Source organism: Embiotoca jacksoni, unplaced genomic scaffold (genome assembly GCF_022577435.1).
Source record: "Embiotoca jacksoni isolate LCO1_2020_lvr unplaced genomic scaffold, fEmbJac1.0.p SCAF_21, whole genome shotgun sequence".
Lineage (NCBI taxonomy): Eukaryota > Metazoa > Chordata > Actinopteri > Embiotocidae > Embiotoca > Embiotoca jacksoni.
In genome coordinates this window covers 1,239,991-1,264,596 of record NW_027185352.1, presented here as the reverse complement: position 1 = coordinate 1,264,596, position 24,606 = coordinate 1,239,991, and the positions used below count along the sequence as shown (strand labels likewise).

General features: G+C 43.6%; 1 protein-coding gene across 1 annotated transcript in view; it reads left to right on the top strand.

Annotated features, from left to right (window-relative positions):
• Positions 1-24,606, top strand: part of LOC138202410 (pleckstrin homology domain-containing family A member 5-like) — a 249,450-nt gene that overhangs the window by 171,745 nt on the left and 53,099 nt on the right. Inside the window, 6 exon segments of the mRNA XM_069156357.1 lie at positions 5,516-5,699; positions 8,543-8,647; positions 10,854-10,926; positions 18,270-18,370; positions 19,071-19,186; positions 20,807-21,916. Of these exon segments, the coding sequence (XP_069012458.1) occupies positions 5,516-5,699; positions 8,543-8,647; positions 10,854-10,926; positions 18,270-18,370; positions 19,071-19,186; positions 20,807-21,916 (1,689 nt within the window).

Genomic DNA, 24,606 nt, shown 5'->3' with positions numbered 1-24,606 from the left:
ACCCACACCCTTCCGTTGGCTCATAGCTTTTCTCACGTTGGACCCACAGACTGTTTATAAAAGTGTTCGTAGCTTCAGGTCTGTAAAATGGTTCCGATGCAGAAGTGTGTTTAGCTGCAATACCAGCGAGTGCCACTAGAGGTCGGCTCCAAAAAGCCTCCGGCTCCATAGACTCCCATTCAACTTCTCTCATCAAATCCAAAGTGAATAAAATGTGTCCATCAGTTATCTCGGTGTTGTTAGCTAAAGTCACTCCTTCTTATTAGTTTTCTGGAGGTCCATCTGAAAATAATCCCTCATTCATTAGAAAAGAAGATTCAAGAAGACCTGTTTTTGGGGGCGTGTCTGTTTGATTGACAGGCCTGTGGTGCAGTCAGGTTACAGCTATCGGTGGGCGGGACGTAGTATTGTCAGGTTTCCAATCAGATCAGTCAGATCCACCGCTGGCTCCTCCCCCAGCTCGTCCAAATATGGTCACTTCCTGCTCCAAACCGCTCCGAACTAGCAAAGATGGTGACGGACAGAATCTGAACTGGAGGATTCATAACGTTCACAAACCAACGATGACATCACTGATGGTTGATGGTTGGTTACCTGCAAACATTAGAACATATTAAAACCAGTCAGCAGAGACAGAGCAGTTACCTCAATCAGGATATCAAATCACAAACTGAAAATATCACCGTCTTGATCTTCTCGTGACGCTGCAAGACTGCAAACAAGTCGAGCTTTAATTCTCAAGAAAATCGAATAAGTACCTCTGAAATTGAATCCTTCTCCATGTACGTCTCCGAACAGTGTTTCCATGCTTTCCAAGAGCCTGACAAATAACACGCTGATCCAACATGTCAGCCCGCCTCTTCCAGCTTCATTCATCTTTAATTCAAGGCTTCCTTTCTTTGTTTGATGGTTATTTTTCTTCCTCTGGTTGTTTCTGCCTCCAACTTTATTTCAGAGCCTGCGTGAGTCGCCTGATGCACCGCTGTGCAGCAGTAACACAGAAATTATATTGTGGATGATTAATGTGTGTGTTATGATTTGTGTCTCCGGCATGCAGCGGGGAAAGTTTCCTCTCTGTGTGTAATTTAATAGCAACCAACCCCTTTTTTTTCCTGCCATCTGAATCAAATTACATCCTTTACCTTCAGCAACAACTTTTATTTCATCTGAAATGATGAAATGAAATCAGGCTGCTGAATGATTGACAGGTCTGAAAAAGGAGATGAAGTACTGAATTGTCTCAGAAACACAAATGACAATTTCATTATGAAGAAATTTACCTTCATTTTCACATCTGAGGTAAGAAATTTACTGATGTCATGTTGTGTTCAGGTTCTGTTTAATTCACTAAATAAGGATTTAGCTTCTGAGGGTGATGATGACCCGGTTAGACATGGTTTAACTCCGACCCGGTTAGACATGGTTTAACTCCGACCCGGTTAGACGTGGTTTAACTCCGACCCGGTTAGACGTGGTTTAGCTCTGTTGATGTTAGTTGAGTTCAGGATCAGAAACTTTGTGGTTACTGTGAGGAAATAATCTCTGTTTGGGTTCTTGTTGGTTGACCCTTGTTGTCATGGTTACAAGGTACTTGGTTAAGGTTGGAGAATGACCATCATAGTTGTAAAACAATGTTTGACTGCTGTGTCCAACATCCACCCTGAACTCCACCCTTCTCCCCTTCCTGCTCCACATCTGACAGACAACAGTCACAATTTTAATTTAACAGATATTTCATAAAATGATGCAGTTGTTTTTCACCTTGTTCAGTCCCTCCAGGAAATCACCATAATTAACGCGTATTCAAGAAACTCCACAATATTTGTGGGAGCTTGTAATTTGTTTAAATTCCCTCAAATATTTCCACAAAAATGTCATAATCAAAATCTCTGCTGAAAGTATTAAAATATAAAGTAAACCTTTTCAAATAAAACTCACTTCATTAACAACAATAACTCCTCATTTAATCAGAAAGTCTCTGCTCCTGTTTTCATCTCCAAATAAAACTCTGTTCACCAGAGGAACAGGAACAAGAGGAGAAACAGGAAGTGAAATGTGTCCTTCACATTAAAATGAAGTGATTAAATGTTTGTGATCAAAGGAAGTGATTCCATATTACTGGATGTTAAATGAGTTTTCTCCACACGTCCAGTTGTCAGAGACGTCTCTTTGTTTGTTTCATCCAGCAGGTCTATGTGTTGAATGAACATGAATTAAACAGCATCTAAAACTCTTATTTTGACAGCTGATGTAGTCCTTGTTTCTAGATTCCAGTCACAGACGCTCTGTTCTGGAAACATACGCAGCTTTTAGGAGCTTTTAGGACCTTTTAGGACCTTTTAGGAGCTTTTATCTCCACGGTTCTCTTAAGTTCAATAAATACATAAAAAACATTAAAACTAAAATAGTTCTGTGATGTGCAGCAGGATTATTATCATAGGAAGTGATTACACATTTATTCCTTTAGTAGATAATGCTTGAATTGCAATTTTTTTTTTTCTAATTTCCACAATTTTATGCAAAAAAAACTCACTTAAAACTCAAAAAATTACATCACTATTTTTGAGAAAATCCACCACAAAATCAAACACTTCTGATCACAACGATCACAGTCCTGGAGGGACTGGTTAATCAGCCCCTATGCCGGTATCTGATTTTAGGAAAAGTACATTTTGAGGATGGAAACTTGTTTATAGTCTTGTTGGTGAGAACCATAATAATATATAAGCCATATTTGTGAAGTCTCATCCTCACACTCTCTCCTGTCAAACTCTTGGAAGCCGTCAGAATCATTTCCCCTGACATCTTTTTTTTTATATCGAGCTGTAATTTTTGACTCCTTGTCAGATTTGCTCTCCTTCATTTCTGCTGTAAAGATGTGGGGAGACACTATAATCTCATCTTCATTCATTTATTTTGTTAACTTTCATTCCTACAAGTGATAAACAGCTTCGTTTAGATTCTGTGATTCAGTCAACATTGTGAATTACATTTTAAAGTTTGATTTGAAGCTTACAGAGCAGGAAAGGCCGTTTGTTCACTGAAATCAAGGTGTTAGCATGATTACAACGAGTCGATATGTTATTACGTGTGCAGATATCAACACAGTGATCCTTCAGTGAGGTGGTTCTGTTGTTCTATCATTTGAAGACGCTGTCTCAGAGATATCTTCTGTCCGGAGGGTTCTCTTTAATTACTGTCACACTATTTTCAGTGGAAACGTTGCAGCAGCTCACCAGAGACTGTTCAGTGTTATCTGAGCGACTGGCAGCGCTCCCATCGCTCCCCGCTGAGCTCATAGAAAACCTGCTTGTGTGCCATCAACAATAAAAACAACGTGGATCCCACAGAACACAAACTGAACTCACAATCCAAGACCAACACGATATGAGACGGCTCCTGATGAACACGTGGGAGGATGTTTGTTGGTGTTGCTGCTGACCTTGGAGAGATAAAGCTGTCACTGAGTCACTGCTGCTTTTCATCCTCTCAGGCACCTTCAACTGGTTTTTTCTCACATCAGCTGTTGTTGTTCGACCCGACGAGGGGCGGAGAACTTTGAGCGGGTTCAATTTGTCAGGCCGAGTTGGCAGGTCATTTAAATCGGTCGGACACGGAGGAATATATCAGAGGTGACACGCACAGAATGAAAGCTGTGATTCACCGACCGACTTCAACAATCTGCGTTTCTGCAGCGCTCCTCTTATTGTCCCCTTGTCTTCCTCTCGTCGTCCCCTCGTCTTCCTCCCGTCGTCCCCTCGTCTTCCTCCCGTCGTCCCCTTGTCTTCCTCCCATCGTCCCCTCATCTTCCTCTCATCGTCCCTCTGTTTAATGTCCCGCTCAGAGATAGCGTATCATTAAAAGCGTTCTGATAGGCTCTGTGTGATGAGACGGGGGAGTCGGCTGATAGGCTGCCTGGAATCAGGGGTTGTTGTGGAGACGAATTGTGTCTCAGAGATTAGCAGCTCTTCTGTCATCTCGGTAACACAATCGGTCACGATGCAACACAAACACACACACAAACACACACATCTAAACACACTCAATTCATTTAACAGAATTAACTAATTTCACCAAGGGCACCTTTTACACCACCACATCTGTACTTTAGTTACACTCTCTGTTTACTCCTTTAATTTGATTCCTTTTGGGAGAATGAAAATATCTCCACATGCATCCGTCTGTTTTCAGCCCATCACACAGCTGTTCCACACAGAAACACAACTGTGTTGTTGTAGTTCTTTAGTCACAATGAGCTGAATTCACATTACAAAGAAAAAAACACGAGTCCTGCACACAGACTTTATATAAAAGTGTTCGTAGCTTCAGGTCTGAATGCAGAAGTGTCTTCAGCTGCAATACCAGCGAGTGCCACTAGAGGTCGTCTCCAAAAAGCCTCCGGCTCCATAGACTCCCATTCAACTTCTCTCATCAAATCCAAAGTGAATAAAATGTGTCCATCAGTTATCTCGGTGTTGTTAGCTAAAGTCACTCCTTCTTCTTAGTTTTCTGGAGGTCCATCTGAAAATAATCCCTCATTCATTAGAAAAGAAGATTCAAGAAGACCTGTTTTTGGGGGCGTGTCTGTTTGATTGACAGGCCTGTGGTGCAGTCAGGTTACAGCTATCGGTGGGCGGGACGTAGTATCGTCAGGTTTCCGATCAGATCGGTCAGATCCACCGCTGGCTCCTCCCCCAGCTCGTCCAAATATGGTCACTTCCTGCTCCAAACCGCTCCGAACTAACAAAGATGGTGACGGACAGAATCTGAACTGGAGGATTCATAATGTTCATAAATCAACGGGTGACGTCGGTTGATGATTGGTCCATCTGAAATAAACAACACAACAAACATATGTGTCATGTGATTTGTGTAGAAGGAAGAGTTTTTAGCATGTAAACCTGTGTCTGTTGAGATGTTTCAGCATGTATGGTAACAGATAACCAAACCGAGGCTGTTTTCCCTTTAAACAGACGGTCTCTGCAGTATTTAAAGATGTGAACAGCAGCTCTGTGCACACAGACATGTTTTCGGAGAGTGGCTCTTTTATTTGTTATTTTTTTTCAAGATCTGAGGAACTGAACTGAAGGAGAAAATTTTGCAGTTAGCGTGAATGTTTATTCTCACAGCAGGATTTATAGTTAAAGCAGACGGATGTTGACCGCTGACAGTCAACAGTTCCTCATGCCCTGAAAGTCAAGCATCAAATGAACTGAGTCTGGACTGATGTCTCTGCTCGGCTGAAGTTCAATGGCCGACCACCTCTCACCTCCCAGCCGTGTCACTGTGTAGAATATTTGTGAGAAAGAACAGCAGCGTGTGAGTCTGTCATAAAACTGTGGTCTCACTTTTCATGTGATTGCAAACACAAACTGCTCTGCTGTGTGTTTTTTACATCTGAAAAGTGCAGTCCTGATAAAGCCTCTATGTTGTTTCTACACATCTGTATGTAAAGGTGAAATGTGTGACTGACTCCGCCTCTCTTTGCCTCTCTATGTCTCCCGTCCTGTGGCAGGCCGGCTCCGAACGCTTCGTCAGAGCAGGGAAGCAGCAGCGACAAGAAGGAGCGTCCCATGAGCACCATGAGCGAGGCGTCCAACTACACCGGTGGCTCTGACTACAGCACCTTCCCCGGCAGCCCGGCCACCACCGTCACTACCGCCACCACCACCACCACCACCTCCACCTCATCCACACGGGTCAGTCTTCATCACCACACCTGAACATTAAATATAGATCCTGATGAGATTAATATGTATTTATAATAATTCAATGCAGAGATGTGGTTATGACCTCTAGGACAAGCAGGGCTGGTGGGGTGAGGGGGGATTTATTTGTTATGGGAGTGTCCTCAAGGAGGCGTGCTTGTTTTGTTATTTACCCTGAGGAAGATTTAGCATGTCCCAGTACATGTTAAACATAGGATGCCAAAAGTACCAGGATGTTCTACTGCATCTGGTCGTATTTTAAAGTCTGCAGTTCAGCATGATACTCTGGATGTTCTGACCCACAATCCTTTGCGTTGCGGAAAATACGTCACATCGACTAAGATGCTGAGAGAGATAGTGGCGCGAATGCTCCGCCCACATAAGGAGGAAGGAGAAGAGGCATTTAAAGGAAGCGTACTCGTTCTAAATCGCATCCTTTTCAATTCAAATATCGCGCTACGGATCGCAACAGATATGGTTAAAGGGTCAAAGTTCAAGGTCCATTTTTATGATGACGTAGTATGTCCCAATTGTAAACATACTACATGTAACAGTACAAACTCTTTAAGGGGATCTGCAACACTGCTGTTTGAGCAGTTTGTGCAACATCCTCCTCTGAACAGTCTCCGACTGTAGGGGCCTCTGATTGAATAATTAAAAGGAAATACATTAAACCATCTAGTACTAAAACCTCCTGCTGTTCCAACAATGCTGTGCTGGAGGTCAGCCTCAGGCCAGTCACCATGGCAACACGCTGAGTTGTCACTGATTGTCCTTGTTATGTCGTTACGGTTCATCTCAGCCTGGAGGAGTGGGAGGAGGAGGACGTCAGGTGTATTATTGCCTGCACAGGTCACAGCGCTGAGCAGCGTGTCCTATAAATGGTTAATAAACCACATAAACACACAGGAGATAAATATGCATGCATAGATCAAATCAGAAGTTCAGTGTTTGCATGAATAAGTCATTCTTACACGGGCTAAAGAAAGTATAACAGCGCATATCTTCCCGTATTCATGAGAAAGCATTATTCATAACCGCGCTGTATGGCTGCAGCTTCATGCCTCGCTGGGAAACAGTTTGAAAAGAGAAGCACAGACCGCCTATAGAAGACGCATCTTAGGAAAAAGGTCAACACAACCAGATGATGATGATGATATTTTGATGATATTTTGCAGGGTAAATATTTAACTTTTTCTTTGGTTTAAAGGCCACAAAACAAACCTGTGCCACAGTACCCTCGTTCTCACAGTAACAGGGTGATCAGATGTGCTTTAGGGTCTTTTCTTCTCTTATTAAAATTTCTAAATAGCCAACCCCTATCCACTTTATTCTCTGCCGTCTCCCTTGTTTCAAATTCATGGAAATCTTAATAGAACAGTGAAATTAAAGAAACCATTGAATGTGATTCAGCTCTGGCCTGTAGAGGAAAAACATCCTGCAGAGAGTTTGCATATTCTCATCTGTAGGACTCAGTGGAGATTCAGATTCAGACCTCGGTCATTTTTCAGCGTGTGCCCCTCCACAGCTGCCTTCTGTTGAACGGGAATTTATGGTCCTGATGAAGTTGTTTCTGTAATTTGAAGTCTACTGCTCAGTCCATGTGATGTCATCACTCCCTGCGTTTCCTAGGTGACTGTCTGTAACGTATCATTATTCTCAGCACATGCTGAGGTCACAGGATGAAACTCTAAAGCTGTAAGTTGTGACAGTTTGGTCATTTCATACCGCCACAGCTGACAGACAGATGACAGACTGACCTCCACAGAGCTCGGTGTGCAGAAGTTTCTCATGACTGAGCAGGTGCTGAAATAAAATGACTGATGACATCATCTACAGCCGGCACCTGAACCTGTGGTGCTGGGTTCTGAACTTCAGGAACCTTCTGAAGTGTCCCTGCAGGACTATAGCCAACCGGTCAAATCCATTCATCACCTCTGAAATACAAGACAGCAAACCATTGTCACACAGCTGAGCATATATGGATGAGGACTAGTTGGACACATGGACATGATGATGTCTGTCTCCGCGGTGTCTTCAGTGATGTCGGATCCTTCTCAGTTTGTGAAATCCAGCGGAGATTAACAGCAGAACTGATCATCATGAGGTTAAAAAAAGCTCACTGATCATTGAGTTCCTGAAATAGAAAATCACCTTTAAAAGCACAGAAGGTCCTCTGAAATATTGAATGTTGTTAAGAGACAGTTTAAAGCACTAAAGATGGATAGTGCAACATCCTCCAGATTGTCGTGCACCAACGGAAGGTTGTTTTCCAGCGATGCAGAATCTATGATATCCGTCAAAAACACCTCAGAGAAGAATCCAGGTGTGACTTTGGCTTTAGGCCTTCAGTGTGTTGGACAGAAGGACGGAACAAACAACAGACTCTCCGATTGTAGAACATTACTGTGGATGCAACAGCATTTTCATCCTGTTTGATATAAATACAGATTTAATGAAAGAACTTGTTGTATTTCTCTGCAGTCGACTGACATAAAAGAGGTTTTTAAGCTGCATGTTGCACTAAGTGTTCCCTGATGTATGGAGGATGTGGAGCGGGCGGCGTTTAATGAGCTGAATACTTCTGTCTGCTGTTGCTTTTTATAGCGTCTGTTTCCGTATTCTTCTTTACAAGCGAAGCGCCGTAGTGTTGAGATGAGGAGCTTCTATTTTCTCCTCTCCATGTCTCTGATTCTTCCTGCTGCGTTCACTCTGCGGATGGAAGACGGAGACACAATCGTGGTTTTCATGAAGGTGTCACAAAGTTATTTTGTTGATTATAACTTTTATATGCAACTCATCCAGATTTTAAATTTATTTGTGTGTCTCAACAGCCTTCAAGATCTTCCAAAAAAGTCCACAACTTTGGCAAGAGGTCCAACTCCATCAAGAGGAACCTCAATGCTCCGGTGGTGAAGAGCAACTGGCTCTACAAACAGGTACAGCAGAGATTTGAGATGATGGGATGTGTTTAGGTTTGTGGAATTCTGGGATTTTTTTTTTTACTGCTCGCTGTTTTTCCAAGCACGCTGTAATGTCAGAGAATCTGGCCTTATGTTTCATCTGCAGGTAAGTCACTGGTTCATTTGTTATTTCACTGAAGGAAAAGTCTGTTTTATAGTGTTGAGTCTTATGACTCTGATGAAGCCTCATGCAGCATCACAAACATGTTCCAGATATCTGAAACGTCAGTCTTGGAAAATGATAAATCTATAATTTATCATCTTTTCCCAGGTGTCACTGTCTCTAAAGAATATCCTTGTAGATAAGATAAGACAAAGAGTTCATGAAGGAGCCACAGCTCAGGCTTATCGTGAATTTTAGGAAGACAGAAACAATGTTTCAAGCGTCCCTTTTTGGAAATCACAATTTTTCATAAACAGACGTTTGAAGTTTGAACAAGAAGTTACATCATCCGCACCAGACTGACCACCCTTCCAAATCCATACAAACAGACAGAGCTCCACCGGCATGAACACAAAGTCACACTGAATGAATGAAGTCAAACAAAATGGCAGCGAGCTTTTTCATCACAGTTGTTCTTGAAGATGGAACAGAACCGACTCCTTCATGGGAAACACTGACTCCTGCTGGTTCCTGTGGACGATGATGAAGAGGAGGAGGCTGTTCCTGCTGAAGGCCCAACTGGTTTTCTCATTATCTTTCTGAGCAGTATTTTGGTCCCACGGCTCTACAGTGGATCAGAGATTCAGCTGCTCAGTGGACCTGTGACCACAGGACCTTCCCCCCAGCCTCAGGCCCTGTTCCTCTGCTCACTGTTTTTCCTCTGAGACCAGAATCAATATACTTCACACCAACATCCACCATCAGTGATGTCATCCACCATCAGTGATGTCATCATCCATCAGTGATGTCATCGTTGGTTTGTGAACTTTATGAATCCTCCAGTTCAGATTCTGTCCGTCACCATCTTGCTAGTTCTGAGCGGTTTGGAGCAGGAAGTGACCATATTTGGACGAGCTGGGGGAGGAGCCAGCGGTGGATCTGACCTATCTGATCAGAAACCTGACGATACTACGTCCCGCCCACCGATAGCTGTAACCTGACTGCACCACAGACCTGTCAATCAAACAGACACGCCCCCAAAAACAGGTCTTCTTGAATCTTCTTTTCTAATGAATGAGGGATTATTTTCAGATGGACCTCCAGAAAACTAAGAAGAAGGAGTGACTTTAGCTAACAACACCGAGATAACTGATGGACACATTTTATTCACTTTGGATTTGATGAGAGAAGTTGAATGGGAGTCTATGGAGCCGGAGGCTTTTTGGAGCCGACCTCTAGTGGCACTCGCTGGTATTGCAGCTGAAGACACTTCTGCATTCAGACCTGAAGCTACGAACACTTTTATATAAAGTCTGTGTGCAGGACTCGTGTTTTTTTCTTTGTAATGTGAATTCAGCTCATTGTGACTAAAGAACTACAACAACACAGTTGTGTTTCTGTGTGGAACAGCTGTGTGATGGGCTGAAAACAGACGGATGCATGTGGAGATATTTTCATTCTCCCAAAAGGAATCAAATTAAAGGAGTAAACAGAGAGTGTAACTAAAGTACAGATGTGGTGGTGTAAAAGGTGCCCTTGGTGAAATTAGTTAATTCTGTTAAATGAATTGAGTGTGTTTAGATGTGTGTGTTTGTGTTGCATCGTGACCGATTAAACAGTCTGTGGCCCATACCAGCACCCCCCCCCCCCACACACACACACACACACACACACACACACACTGAAGAGATGTCATCACTGTTTACCCACCGCCTCGAACCTCAGGATGTGTGGCTGAACACGATAAACAGAGTTGAAGACCTGAGTGAGTGAACGTCTAAGAAAAGTTGTTCCTGTCTCTGCAGTCATTACAGCAGCGAGGAGAACAAAGCTCAGGCCTTCAGCACCACACAGGACAATTTGTCACCACATTATGAAGAGATAAAGCACAGCAATTTGTCTCAGAGGAGGAGAGAGAAGCTGCTTAATAGAAACCGCCGGAGGGAGAGAAGGAGGGGGAGGAGGGAATAGGGGTGGGGGGGATCATAGGAGTAAGGAGAGGAAACTCAGAGAGAGAGAGAGAGAGAGAGGATCGTTCTCTGTTACTGACTGATGCTCTGTGACCTTTGACCCCTGCAGGACAGCACAGGCATGAAGCTGTGGAAGAGGAGGTGGTTCGTTCTGTCAGACATGTGCCTCTTCTACTACCGCGGTGAGGACACACACACACACACACACATGCTCACGCGCACACACACACACACACACACACGCTCACGCACACACACACACACACACACACACGCGCACATACACACACACACACACACACACACACACACACACACACACACACACACACACGCACGCGCACACACACACACACACACACACACACCTTCATTCAGATTTCAGGCTGTTTAATTAAACATTATTTTATTGTCAATTAAGATCTCTTCACAGTGAGAACAGGGACGACTTCACAAAAACACATTCACTTCTTTAACCGGCCGTCTCCTCCGTGTTACAGTTATTTTAGTTCTGCATGGCAGACCTGTGATTTTAAAGAGCTACCAGAAAAATGTAGTGCTGTGCAAAAGTTTTAAGAACTTAAAACATTCAGATTTTTCTCCATCCGACTGTACGATCAGGGTTTAAAAATAATAAACTGACATAAAACTTACATTAAACAGTCCCTGCAGGAGTTTTTTGTGATTGTTGCAATCAAAAATGTTTGATTTTGCGGTGGATTTTCTTAAAAATTGCAAATTTAGAAAGAAAAATTGATTTTTTTTTTTTAAGAACTACTTGATAAAGGAATAAATGTGTAATCACTTCCTGTGATAATAATCCTGCTGCACATCACAGAAATATTTTAGTTCTAATGTTTTCTATGTATTTATTGAACTTAGAGGACCATGGAGATAAAGCTCCTCAAAGGTCCTAAAAGGTCCTAAAAGCTGCATATGTTTCCAGAACAGACCGTCTGTGACTGGAATATAGAAACAAGGACTATATCAGCTGGTGAACAGTTCTATTTGGTGATGAAAACAGGAGCAGAGACTTTCTGGTTGGAAATGAGGAGTTATTGTTGTTAATGAAGGCAGTTTTGTTTTAAAAGATTTCCTTTGTTCTGTTAGTACTTTCAGCACAGATTCTGCTGATGATGTATTTTGCAGAGAAATTGTGGAAATTTAAACAAATTGCAAATTCCTGCAAATATTGCGTAGTTTGCTTGAATTTGTGTTCATTATTAGAATCGCAAAATCACGATTTCCTGGAGCGAGTGATTAAGTCATTATTTGCTGTGAGCTTTGTGGATTCAGTCTGTCTCTGTGTCTTCTGTCTCTGACTCCATGATGTTGAGTTCAGGACTCCTGCTTCTTCTTGTGTATGAGGATGTTTCTTTAGGATGTGGTCCAGTGGAACATAATCTGTTGCCTCTGTTGGCTGTTTATGGTTTGATGGAAAATAATCTAAATAAATATGAAGTGCTTAAAGCTTTTTGCAAAGGATTGTAGATACATTTTGTCTCTCGTGGTATCTGGCTTTTCTTTTAGTTTTAAATATCACCCATTAAACATTGATCAGTCTCGCAGGTAACATCCAGGTAACATGCAGGTAACATACAGGTAACATTGTTGTCCTGGGTTTTGTACCCTCATGGTTGAAATGCACTTATTGTAAGTCGCTTTGGATAAAAGCGTCAGCTAAATGAAATGAAATGTAATGTAATGTAACATACAGGTAACATACAGGTAACATGCAGGTAACATGCAGGTAACATACAGGTAACATACAGGTAACATACAGGTAACATACAGGTAACATGCAGGTAACATACAGGTAACATCCAGGTAACATACATGTAACATGCAGGTAACATACAGGTAACATACAGGTAACATACAGGTAACATACAGGTAACATCCAGGTAACATATATGTAACATACAGGTAACATGAAGGTAACATGCAGGTAACATACAGGTAACATACAGGTAACATACAGGTAACATCCAGGTAACATCCAGGTAACATGCAGGTAACATGCAGGTAACATACAGGTAACATACAGGTAACATATATGTAACATGCAGGTAACATGAAGGTAACATGCAGGTAACATACAGGTAACATGCAGGTAACATACAGGTAACATACAGGTAACATGCAGGTAACATACAGGTAACATGCAGGTAACATACAGGTAACATCCAGGTAACATACATGTAACATGCAGGTAACATACAGGTAACATACAGGTAACATACAGGTAACATACAGGTAACATGCAGGTAACATACAGGTAACATCCAGGTAACATACATGTAACATGCAGGTAACATACAGGTAACATACAGGTAACATACAGGTAACATCCAGGTAACATATATGTAACATACAGGTAACATGAAGGTAACATGCAGGTAACATACAGGTAACATACAGGTAACATACAGGTAACATCCAGGTAACATCCAGGTAACATGCAGGTAACATGCAGGTAACATACAGGTAACATACAGGTAACATATATGTAACATGCAGGTAACATGAAGGTAACATGCAGGTAACATACAGGTAACATGCAGGTAACATACAGGTAACATACAGGTAACATACAGGTAACATACAGGTAAAATACAGGTAACATGCAAGTAACATGCAGGTAACATCCAGGTAAAATGCAGGTAACATGCAGGTAACATACAGGTAGCATACAGGTAACGTGCAGGTAACATACATGTAACATACAGGTAACATACATGTAACATGCAGGTAACATGCAGGTAACATACATGTAACATACAGGTAACATCCAGGTAACATACAGGTAACATACATGTAACATCCAGGTAACATACAGGTAACATGCAGGTAACATACAGGTAACATACAGGTAACATACAGGCAACATACAGGTAACATCCAGGTAACATCCAGGTAACATACAGGTAACATGCAGGTAACATCCAGGTAACATACAGGTTACATACAGGTAACATGCAGGTAACATACAGGTAGCATACAGGTAACATACAGGTAACATCCAGGTAACATCCAGGTAACATGCAGGTAACATGCAGGTAACATGCAGGTAACATACAGGTAACATCCAGGTAACATGCAGGTAACATGCAGGTAACATACAGGTAACATACATGTAACATACATGTAACATACAGGTAACATGAAGGTAACATACAGGTAACATACAGGTAACATGCAGGTAACATACAGGTAACATCCAGGTAACATGCAGGTAACATGCAGGTAACATACAGGTAACATACATGTAACATACATGTAACATACAGGTAACATGCAGGTAACATCCAGGTAACATACAGGTTACATACAGGTAACATGCAGGTAACATACAGGTAGCATACAGGTAACATACAGGTAACATCCAGGTAACATCCAGGTAACATGCAGGTAACATGCAGGTAACATGCAGGTAACATACAGGTAACATACATGTAACATACATGTAACATACAGGTAACATGAAGGTAACATACAGGTAACATACAGGTAACATGCAGGTAACATACAGGTAACATACAGGTAACATGCAGATAACATGTAGGTAAATTGCAGGTAACATCCAGGTAACATCCAGGTAACATCCAGGTAACATGCAGGTAACATCCAGGTAACATACAGGTAACATACAGTTAACATACAGGTAACATACAGGTAACATCCAGGTAACATGCAGGTAACATGCAGGTAACATCCAGGTAACATCCAGGTAACATACAGGTAACATACAGGTAACATGCAGGTAACATGCAGGTAACATCCAGGTAACATCCAGTTGACATACAGGTAACATACAGGTAACATACAGGTAGCATCCAGGTAACATGCAGGTAACATCCAGGTAACATACAGGTAACATCCAGGTAACATACAGGTAACATCCAGGTAACATACAGGTAACATACAGGTAACATACAGGTCCAGCAGGTCGGTGTCCTCTGGTTTAAAGTGTCTGTCCTCCTCAGTTCCACTGCAGCTCCACTAATTCAGAATTTTGTGTTCACAAAAGCTCCTCTGCTCCTCCTCCATGTCTCCTAAACCCTTGAGAGGGATTTCTCCATCTCCATAAATTGACCAATTAGTCGCTCCCAGAGCGCAATCAGCAGCCGCATTCATGGCCGACCCGGGGGAGAATTGGATGTTTATTGGCTTAGCCGGCCCGATAACGGAGGCGTCCTCGCGAAGGACAGCGACGTGCTCAGCTCTGCGTTAATAAGCTGGTGTTTCACCATTCCTCTCCTGTTTCCTCCATCACTTTACTCTAAGTGCCTTCTGTCAATCAAGTGTCTGCACAGTTTACAGCTGCTGGTTTGATTCCTCGTGTGTGGAGAAGGACAACAAGCGTCTCTCAGACTGCAGCTCTCATCTGGATCAATTCATTCAGTTTGTTCAGAATCACTTTAGTAATTCTGTTATCACCAGAATGAGGAGATACACTGAATTACAACACTCTTCTTACGTACTGTGATTGTACTCATTACTATGATGTCACTAATCCATATTTGGTCGTAGACAGTAGATGCAGGTGGAGATGCTTTCAACCCAACATGCTTAAAACATGCTGACAGTCTAAAAAGAACTAAGTCACTAATTCTTCTTCGAAATATCTTTTTAATGGAAATCTGTGGAAGTTTCAGTTCCCATCATACAAATACAGTTTTAAACGGTCTCATTCAGCTTTTGTATGTTGAGGACACAGCAGTGGAGAATGTATATTTTTGGTAACACAACCAGTTCAAGTAATGCAGATATTCTTTTGGCACTCTGTAAATGTATTAACACAAAAATACACAAAGATCATGTTCCTGTTATTTTAAGTACATCCTGCTGGAACTCTTCATGCAAACTGAAATGATAGTTGCTACTGGTTTTGATAATAAAGTATTATGATGGGATGCTGATGATTCCAGGCCGTGGATCTGTAACTGACTATTAAATTGATTATGATATATTTTAAATCTGTAATACTACAGTGCTATCTACACTGTGCACTGATGAACCAGTGATGATGGGGAGCAGTGGGAGATACTGCAGTAATGTCATTTGGTCCGTTTGTGAGTGCTGATAGTGTTTCAGCTTATCGTTGTGGTGAGCACTCAGCTGTTCACGGTCAGTAGACAGATACTCTGTCCAACTGGTGGCCTGCGAGTTTATTATGAAACATTGTTCCTTTTAAGAAATATTCTCAGTCAAACTGCTGCAGCAGGTTATTATGAGACTTTGAAACTGCAGTGTGGTAAAACAGTGCTGTGATCCAGATGACATCACTAACAGACGGTCTCTTCCATGTCAGGACTCTTAATGTGGAGAGAGTCGTGTTGTTTCAGATCACTGCTGTTCTGGACTGACAGGAAATGACCTCATCATGTGACCACATCACCCTCCAAAATATCTGCAGCTTTAATTATTTTACCCAGAATTCAGTGTGTTTTTGTGTCCTCTGTTTAACACTCAATAAACACACTGATTCTTCTGTCCAGCAGCAGCAGTGGAGAACAAACACTTTGTGTTCAGGAACAGCTGCAGCTTCCTCACACGCTTTTAATTTGAAAATCCTTTTTATCAGTGGCCCCGCCCCCTTCCTGTACGGAGCCAAGATGGCGACCCTTTAGGGTGGAAAGTGTTCATCCTGGTACTTGTAGTGTTCTGATGTTTCTGTACTGACAGAGAAAACAGCTGATGTACTCAGAGTAGAGAGTTAGTACACAAGAACAACATCTGGAACACAAGTACAACATCTGAAATACAAGAACAACATCTGGAATACAAGAACAACATCTGAAATACAAGAACAACATCTAGAATACAAGAACAACATCTGGAACACAAGTACAACGTCTGGAACACAAGAACAACATCTGGAACACAGGCACAACATCTGGAACACAAGAACATCATCTGGAACACAAGAACATCATCTGGAACACAAGTACAACATCTGGAACACAAGAACAACATCTGGAACACAAGGAAAACATCTGGAACACAAGAACAGCATCTGGAGCACAAGTATAACCACTGGAACAAAATAACATCTGGAACACAAGTACAACATCTGGAACACAAGTACAACATCTGGAATACAGGTACAACATCTTGAATACAGGTACAACATCTGTAACACAAGAACATCATCTGTAACACAAGAACAACATCTGGAACACAAGAACAACATCTGGACCGCAAGAACAACATCTGGAACACAAGTACAACATCTGGAACACAAGAACAACATCTGGAACACAAGTACAACATCTGGAACACAAGTACAACATCTGGAACACAAGAACAACATCTGGACCGCAAGAACAACATCTGGAACACAAGTACAACATCTGGAACACAAGAACAACATCTGGAACACAAGAACAACATCTGGAATACAGGTACAACATCTGGAATACAAGAACAACATCTGGAACACAAGAACAACATCTGGAACACAGCACAGGCCTTAACTGTCAAAGCAAGTTTGACTTCCAGTATTTTCTGATTATATGTATTGTTTTCTACTTATTATCCTTTAATCAGACTTTTATCTGGTTCGTCAGGAACTCAGTGAAGCTGCTGAAGTCTCTAAAGAAGCTCTGCTGTCCACCTGTGGTGTCTCTCTGCAGCCCAGCTCACTCTTCACTCACTTCTTTCCTGCTCATTCTATCTTTGTGTGTGTGTGTGTGTGTGTGTGTGTGTGTGTGTGTGTATGTGTGTGTGTGTGTGTATGTGTGTGTGTGTGTGTGTGTGTGTGTGTGTGTGTGTGTGTGTGTGTGTGTGTGTGTGTCAATAATTCAGCAGCAGAGTTGAGGCCGGAGGAGCTGCAGGGTTCACCGTGCAGCCTCAGCTAAAGCAAACAGCAGCTGGCTGACTGCTCTGTAGGTTTTTGCCGCAGTCGGTGCAGCAGACATGCGTGTTCACCGAACTTCCTCTGGCTGATAAGATCTGATGAAAGCAGCTTCGTGCTGCACAGAGAAGATCGAAGGATGCAGTTATTACTTTCCCAGCGTGAGTCAGCTCAGATTGTTGACATGAGCCTTTTTGTCATGAGGCATCATTAAATATTTACTCGGTTCGACTCTGTAATGTATTCAGGGCTGCATCTCACATCTTTTGTGCTTTGCAGCTGTTTCATCTCTGAAAAGTGAGAGAAAAAACATCAAGGAAAAAAAAGTGTGTAGTGTTTCATAGTGTGTAAGACACACAAATACACACACAGAAGATGGTAACACAGACAGAAAGCGGACAGTGTGTCTGCAGCGGTCTGATTCCTCACGCGGGACTCTGAATGTCCGTCGGTGGATGTGAGTGAACGATGATTCAGCTGGGCTCCAGTTACAGATGGAGCGATCATTAGTAGCTCGTCTAACTCATCTAATCTACAGTGTAAAACAGACGAATACTTATTGATCTGTGTCCGTGAACCCGGCTGACGTAGGACGATGTGGTTTTAGATCTGACATTTTGCCATATTAAATATTAAACTCCTGACTTTTCTCTGTCTGTGCTGCAGATGACAAAGAAGACAGCATCCTGGGAAGCATCCTGCTGCCCAGCTTCCACATCTCCATGTTGTCTGTGGACGACCACATCAGCAGGAAATACGCCTTCAAGGTAAGCGCAGGAGTTTTTCCCTCCTAACTTACGTGGGAATTGTTGAATTGTTGAATTGTTGAATTGTTGGTTTTTCTGTATAAAATTGTAAAGTTCTGCTGTAACAACTTTAATGTGTTAAGTGCCATGAAACAACCTCTGTTGTGATTTGGCGCTTTATAAATAAAATTGAATTGAAAAAAATTGAATTAGGAGTCACCTCCAGAGCTTCTTCAGGACGGGTTTAATGAGTGATGACAGATATTCTTCTTTTTATTTATTTTATTTGAAACACGCCTCCAGCAGGAATGATATAAAGACCTCCTGCTGGTATCTCAAAGTCATCATCTACATCTGTTTCTCTCACTGCTGTTTTATCTCCTCCTCTCCCTCTCTGCCTCTGTGTCCTCCTTTTATTCATCTCTCTCTGTACGTACCTCCTTCTTCCTGTCTCTGTGTCCTCCTTTTATTCATCTCTCTCTGTACGTACCTCCTTCTTCCTGTCTCTGTGTCCTCCTTTTATTCATCTCTCTCTGTACGTACCTCCTTCTTCCTGTCTCTGTGTCCTCCTTTTATTCATCTCTCTCTGTATATACCTCCTTCTTCCTGTCTCTGTGTCCTCCTTTTATTCATCTCTCTCTGTACGTACCTCCTTCTTCCTGTCTCTGTGTCCTCCTTTTATTCATCTCTCTCTGTATGTACCTCCTTGTCCCTCGGCCAGGCCACCCACCCCAACATGCGGACCTATTACTTCTGCACCGACACGGCCAAAGAGATGGAGTCCTGGATGAAAGTGATGACAGATGCTGCCCTGGTCCACACTGAGCCCGTCAGAAGGTCGGTGTTAAACACAGGGACATGACCGCTGACAATGAGCCTGCTGTATTCACAGTTCATGTTTAATTAAGAAGTGAACCTAAGAGCCGCCCCAGTCTCCTCTGAGTGGCCGAGGCTCATCGGGTGACCCTGGTCCATAGAGGGACCGATCGTGACCCAGGGACGGTTGGGAATGTTCTGGAACATAAGTCGGATCCACGTTGGCTCCAACTTTCAGGACTGAACAGATCTTCTCCGACAATCTCAGCACCAGATACAGGTCACCTTCAGAGGGGTTGGAGTTGTTTTGGTGGCAGGCAGTCACAATGTTTTGTGGTGATGTCATCAACAGGTGACACTCGTGTATAAATCAAAACGTACACAGTCAATATCTGGAACGGGACTCAATTAAACACGCCCATAATTACGAAATATTACACGAGAGGAAGTGCTCATTGATGCTTACGGACCGCGTCACTGTCGTGTCAATGATCGCGTTAAAACAAACCCTCCAGTGTAATATAGCGATTAAACAACAAGTTACCAAAGAAATAAAACATATAATCTAAATATTTTCATATTGTGGAGCAATTCACTCTTAAAATATAAAACTTTTTGTTGGTGATAATCATGGCAACACATGGGGTATGACTAACAACTGGAAAACAAAACAATCAGTGGCGTCCGTAGATTTTTATGTAACATATGTAATGTTTACTACTCCAGGAAGTAGTCCGACCCTTAGGTGGTTACCTAGCAATGGAGAGGATTCAAAGATATCTGATGAACAGAGATATCTGATGAACAGAGATATCTGATGAACAAAGATATCTGATGAACAAAGATATCTGATGAACAGAGATATCTGACGAACAAAGATATCTGATGAACAAAGATATCTGACGAACTAAGATATCTGAGGAACAAAGATATCTGATGAACTAAGATATCTGATGAACAAAGATACCTGATGAACAAAGATATCCATGTTCTCATGTGTTTTTAACATTTTAGCTCCGTGTCATGTGTTCAAACCAAACCGGTCCAGCTAGCCTCCTCTAGGATTGTAAGTGCGTGACTATCCGTGGTGTTACGGTACGGGTGCTCGGAGCGACCAAAAAGGACCAAAAGAGACCCGACTTCACCAAATGGGTCATTTAATAGAAATATAACAAGTAGAAACTACATTATATTAGATACTCCATATATTCGTGCAATGTTCAGTTGACCAATCAGGACTACTTTTGTATAATGGGGCCCAACAACTGGTGGACGTTGGGTTTGGTGAAATTGATTACGATGGATCTTCAAACAACGATGTAATCCTTCAGTTCTGTCCGTGATTGCTCAGCACTCATTCTCCAAACTCTAAAATATTGTGAGGATGAGCTCAAGAAACACGTTGTAATGTCAACAAGTCAGAAAAAGTCCACCTGACACATCAATGTCTCATAGCCAGTGTGGTCTGCATGTTCCAGTGTTTCATTAGAGCAAGTTTTCACCAGCTTTAGCAGAAATACCCAGCGAGCCCCAACTCCCTCCAGTCCAGAAACAGGACATCATCTCTAGAAAACACTTTCCTTTATTCTTTGTTCTATTGAACCTCTTTGTTTTGGGTTCTAACTCTTTATTTCACCACAGATTGGACAAGTTGAAAGTGGAGCAGCGGACGCCTCAGGAGCTGAACAACTTACTGAACCACAGAGTCCTGACACGACCCGAGATCCAGAACAACGAACGCAACCGAGAACCGGCGCGGCAACACTCGCTGTCGAGGGCCGACGACAAGCGGCAGAAAGATGTGGAGAAACACAACGGGCAGAGGGAGTACTACACCTTACAGAGGGACGGAGACAGGTACTCGCTGAAGAAAGACGGAGTCAGCTACAAGCTGCAGAAGGACGGAGAGCGGTACCTCCTCCACAAGGACGGGGAGAAGTACCTGCTGAGGAAGGATGGGGAGAAGTACTCGCTGCAGAAGGACGAAGAGGTGTACGCCATCCACAGGGACCTGGAGAAGTACGCCGTCCAGAAAGTGGACGAGAAGTACACAACGACACCGACGGAGGAGAAATACGCTCCGTCCAAGGACGGGGAGAAGTACCTGCTCACCAAGGACGGAGACAAGTTCGCCCTACAGAAGGTGGGAGAGCGGCACGCGCTCCAGAAGGACGCCCACAAACACGTCCCGCAGAAGGAAGTGAGGAGACAGCTGTCCTTAAAGGAGACGGACAGATACGGCACCATGAGGGACACGGACAGCAAATACGGAACCATACATGTTGTGGACAAATACGGCACCGTGAAGGAGGTCCGGAAATACAGCACGCTACGAGAGGGGGATAAATACGCCATGCTGAGAGACGCAGAGAAGTACGCCACCATCCGTGACGGCCATAAATACGGCTTCCAGAGGGACCCGAGCGCCGAGCGAGCTCTGACGAAGATCAGCAGCATCAAGCTGCAGCCGGCTCAGGCTGCCGCCATCGCTGCCGCCGTGTCTGCGTCCCGCCAGGGACAGGCCGTCCTCAGCGCCCACAAACCGCCACAGATCAACGGCTCTGCAGCAGGAGAGCAGCACGGGGACGGCAGCTCAGCAGAGGTGGACGGCGGCCTGGCACGGGGCCCGGTCCAGTCCCCGGCTCCGGCCCAGGAACCAGAGAGGGGCCTCTCCAGGACCAACTCCATGCAGCAGCTGGAGCACTGGGTCCGCACGCACAGGACCCGAGGACCGGACGACGACACCAGGAGGTGAGGCGGACACACTGTGTGCCATATCACATCCTTCACGACAACACCGCTATCATTTTTCAAAGAATAGAAAAAAAATTATATAAAAATGATATTACCTGTTGACATGATGACATCATACTGTTACGCAGCGTAACCGGATGACAAATGTTTGCAGCTCATCGAGCAACAAGCTGAGAGACGTTGTATTCTGACGTGTTTCAGCTCACAGAGAGTTTCATTGATGGCTGCTTCCTCTGACCTCTGTGTCCTTCACACCGGGCAGCTCCGCCCACTTCACACACACACACACACACACACACACACACACACACACACACACACACACACACACACACACACACACACACAGAGTTACACACACAGAGAGCAGCAGACACTCAGGTGAATGAAACAAAAGTGCAACAAAAGCCCAAAACCAAGTTATTAATGGGCAAACGTTGACGCTAAACTTCAGAAAATCAGGCCAAAACATCTGTGAATGTGCCGACGGTGGTGAGGAAGTAAGTAGAAGCTGTGACAGAGCAGCAGCTCTCTGCAGCGCTGCTCCTCCTCATCCTCCTCATCCTCCTCATCCTCCTCGTCCTCCTCGTCCTCCTCACAGGATCTCAATCTCTCTTTCAGTTGTTCACACACGACAGAACTGAGAAATCCTTTTTGTTTTGTTTTTCATTCATATTTGACGGCATACTGTTACGTGTACACCGACATATAATCTATTACACTTATTTTGTTCATATTGTATGTTGTTGAAATTAATAATGAAATCTTTTTCAGTATTTTGTCATATTATCAAAAATATCATAATTGCAAAACTTCTTTGGACATCAAAACTACTGTGCCGAAGTTAAGTGTTCTCTCAGACCACATTACAAGATTCTGAAATGTTATTATGGAATTTTTGCCTCAAAATCTGCATTCAGTATTTTGCACTTAGAAACCACAAGTTGTCTCCGCCGTGAGTCAGAGGACGAGCTCGCCTCCCGGCAGGTCTGCTCCTCCACAACATTTTCAGCCAATTGTTATTTTTCCATCGTCCCTGTCCGTCCCCTGGTTCCAGTATCTGGCCCCGCCTCTCTGGCCCCGCCTTTGACCCCGCCTCTCTGACCCGCCTCTCTGACCCGCCTCTCTGACCCGCCTCTCTGGCCCCGCCTCTCTGGCCCTGCCTCTCTGGCCCTGCCTTGGACCCCGCCTCTCTGGCCCCGCCTCTCTGACCCTGCCTCTCTGACCCCGCCTCTCTGGCCCCGCCTTTGACCCCGCCTCTCTGACCCGCCTCTCTGGCCCCGCCTCTCTGACCCTGCCTTGGACCCCGCCTCTCTGACCCTGCCTCTCTGACCCCGCCTCTCTGGCCCCGCCTTTGACCCCGCCTTTGACCCCGCCTCTCTGACCCCGCCTCTCTGACCCTGCCTCTCTGACCCCGCCTCTCTGGCCCCGCCTCTCTGGCCCCGCCTCTCTGACCTTGTGTGCCGGAGGGCGCCGGGAGCTCGGTGTGTCACAGATGTTCCTCAGCTGGGAGCGCTGCCGTTTAGCCGCCGTTTAGCCGGCTGTGCTGAGGAAACGCAGTGGAACAGAAACGCTCTGCAATGCTCACCTCCCCTTCTGCTGCCATGAATAAGTCATGAAATGAGGCTTTAATGAGAGCGGAGCCGGCTGAGACACATTTGTCATCTTAAACACCACTCGGTGAAGAGGAGGGAAACGGAGAAACTGTGTGGTAGACACATATTGTTGTAAACAAAGAGACGTGCTTCTGCTAATGGCCGTGGTATTTAAAGTTGGAGGAGTCGTGCAGAGTGCAGTGGTGGGTGAGCAGAGAACAGACATGTGCATCCAGCAGGTCTCTGTGCTGAATGAACATGAATTAAACAGCATCTAAAGCTCTTATTTTGACAGCTGATGTCGTCCTTGTTTTCCGATCACGTTGGAAAACCGACAAAAAATCCTGGCAATTCCTTCAACATTCAATGAAACAAGGAACGTTTACTTTAACAGGTTCAGCTCTGTATTTCCAGATTTAAAGGAGCTTAATGATCCCTCCAAATTAATAACACCCCTCAGATATTCTGTATATTTACAACGAATATATTCCAGTTTTAATGTTGTGTTAATCATTATGTTACCGTGATTATTTGGACAAACTGTATTTTGTTGCTTTGTTAACACAGTTGGAGAAAGGAGGAGATATGAAAGCTCATCTCTGCTGGATATAATTGAAGTGTCTGTCCTGGCATTGATGTAAACACATGAAACTCATCTCTCTTCATTCAATTACAAATTTAGATGTTTTTTTCCATGAAGAAAATCCCCCACTGCCTTAGACAGGCTGAGATCTATCTCCACCCACCACTTGCAGCTCAAGTTGCTAGTTCAGTGATACGGAAAGCCTCGCCCACAAGTTGATGGGTTTGAGTCCTTAGTTATGTGATGTCTGAAACGCTGACTGTCTGAATCATTGTTTTTTGACACTGTCGTCGGTGCGTTGCAGTTTAAAAGTGGAAATGCCCGGGCATGTTACTGACTGATTATTTCACTCATGATGATAAAAGACAACGCCTAGATATTAATTTTGACTGGAGGGTGTTTGATAAAGTTGAGCAGGACACGTCAGTAGAAGAAGACAACTGCTAACAATCAGAAGAGTTTTGAGCTTCCATGGACGGAAACATATTCAAGAAATTACAGTATTTCAC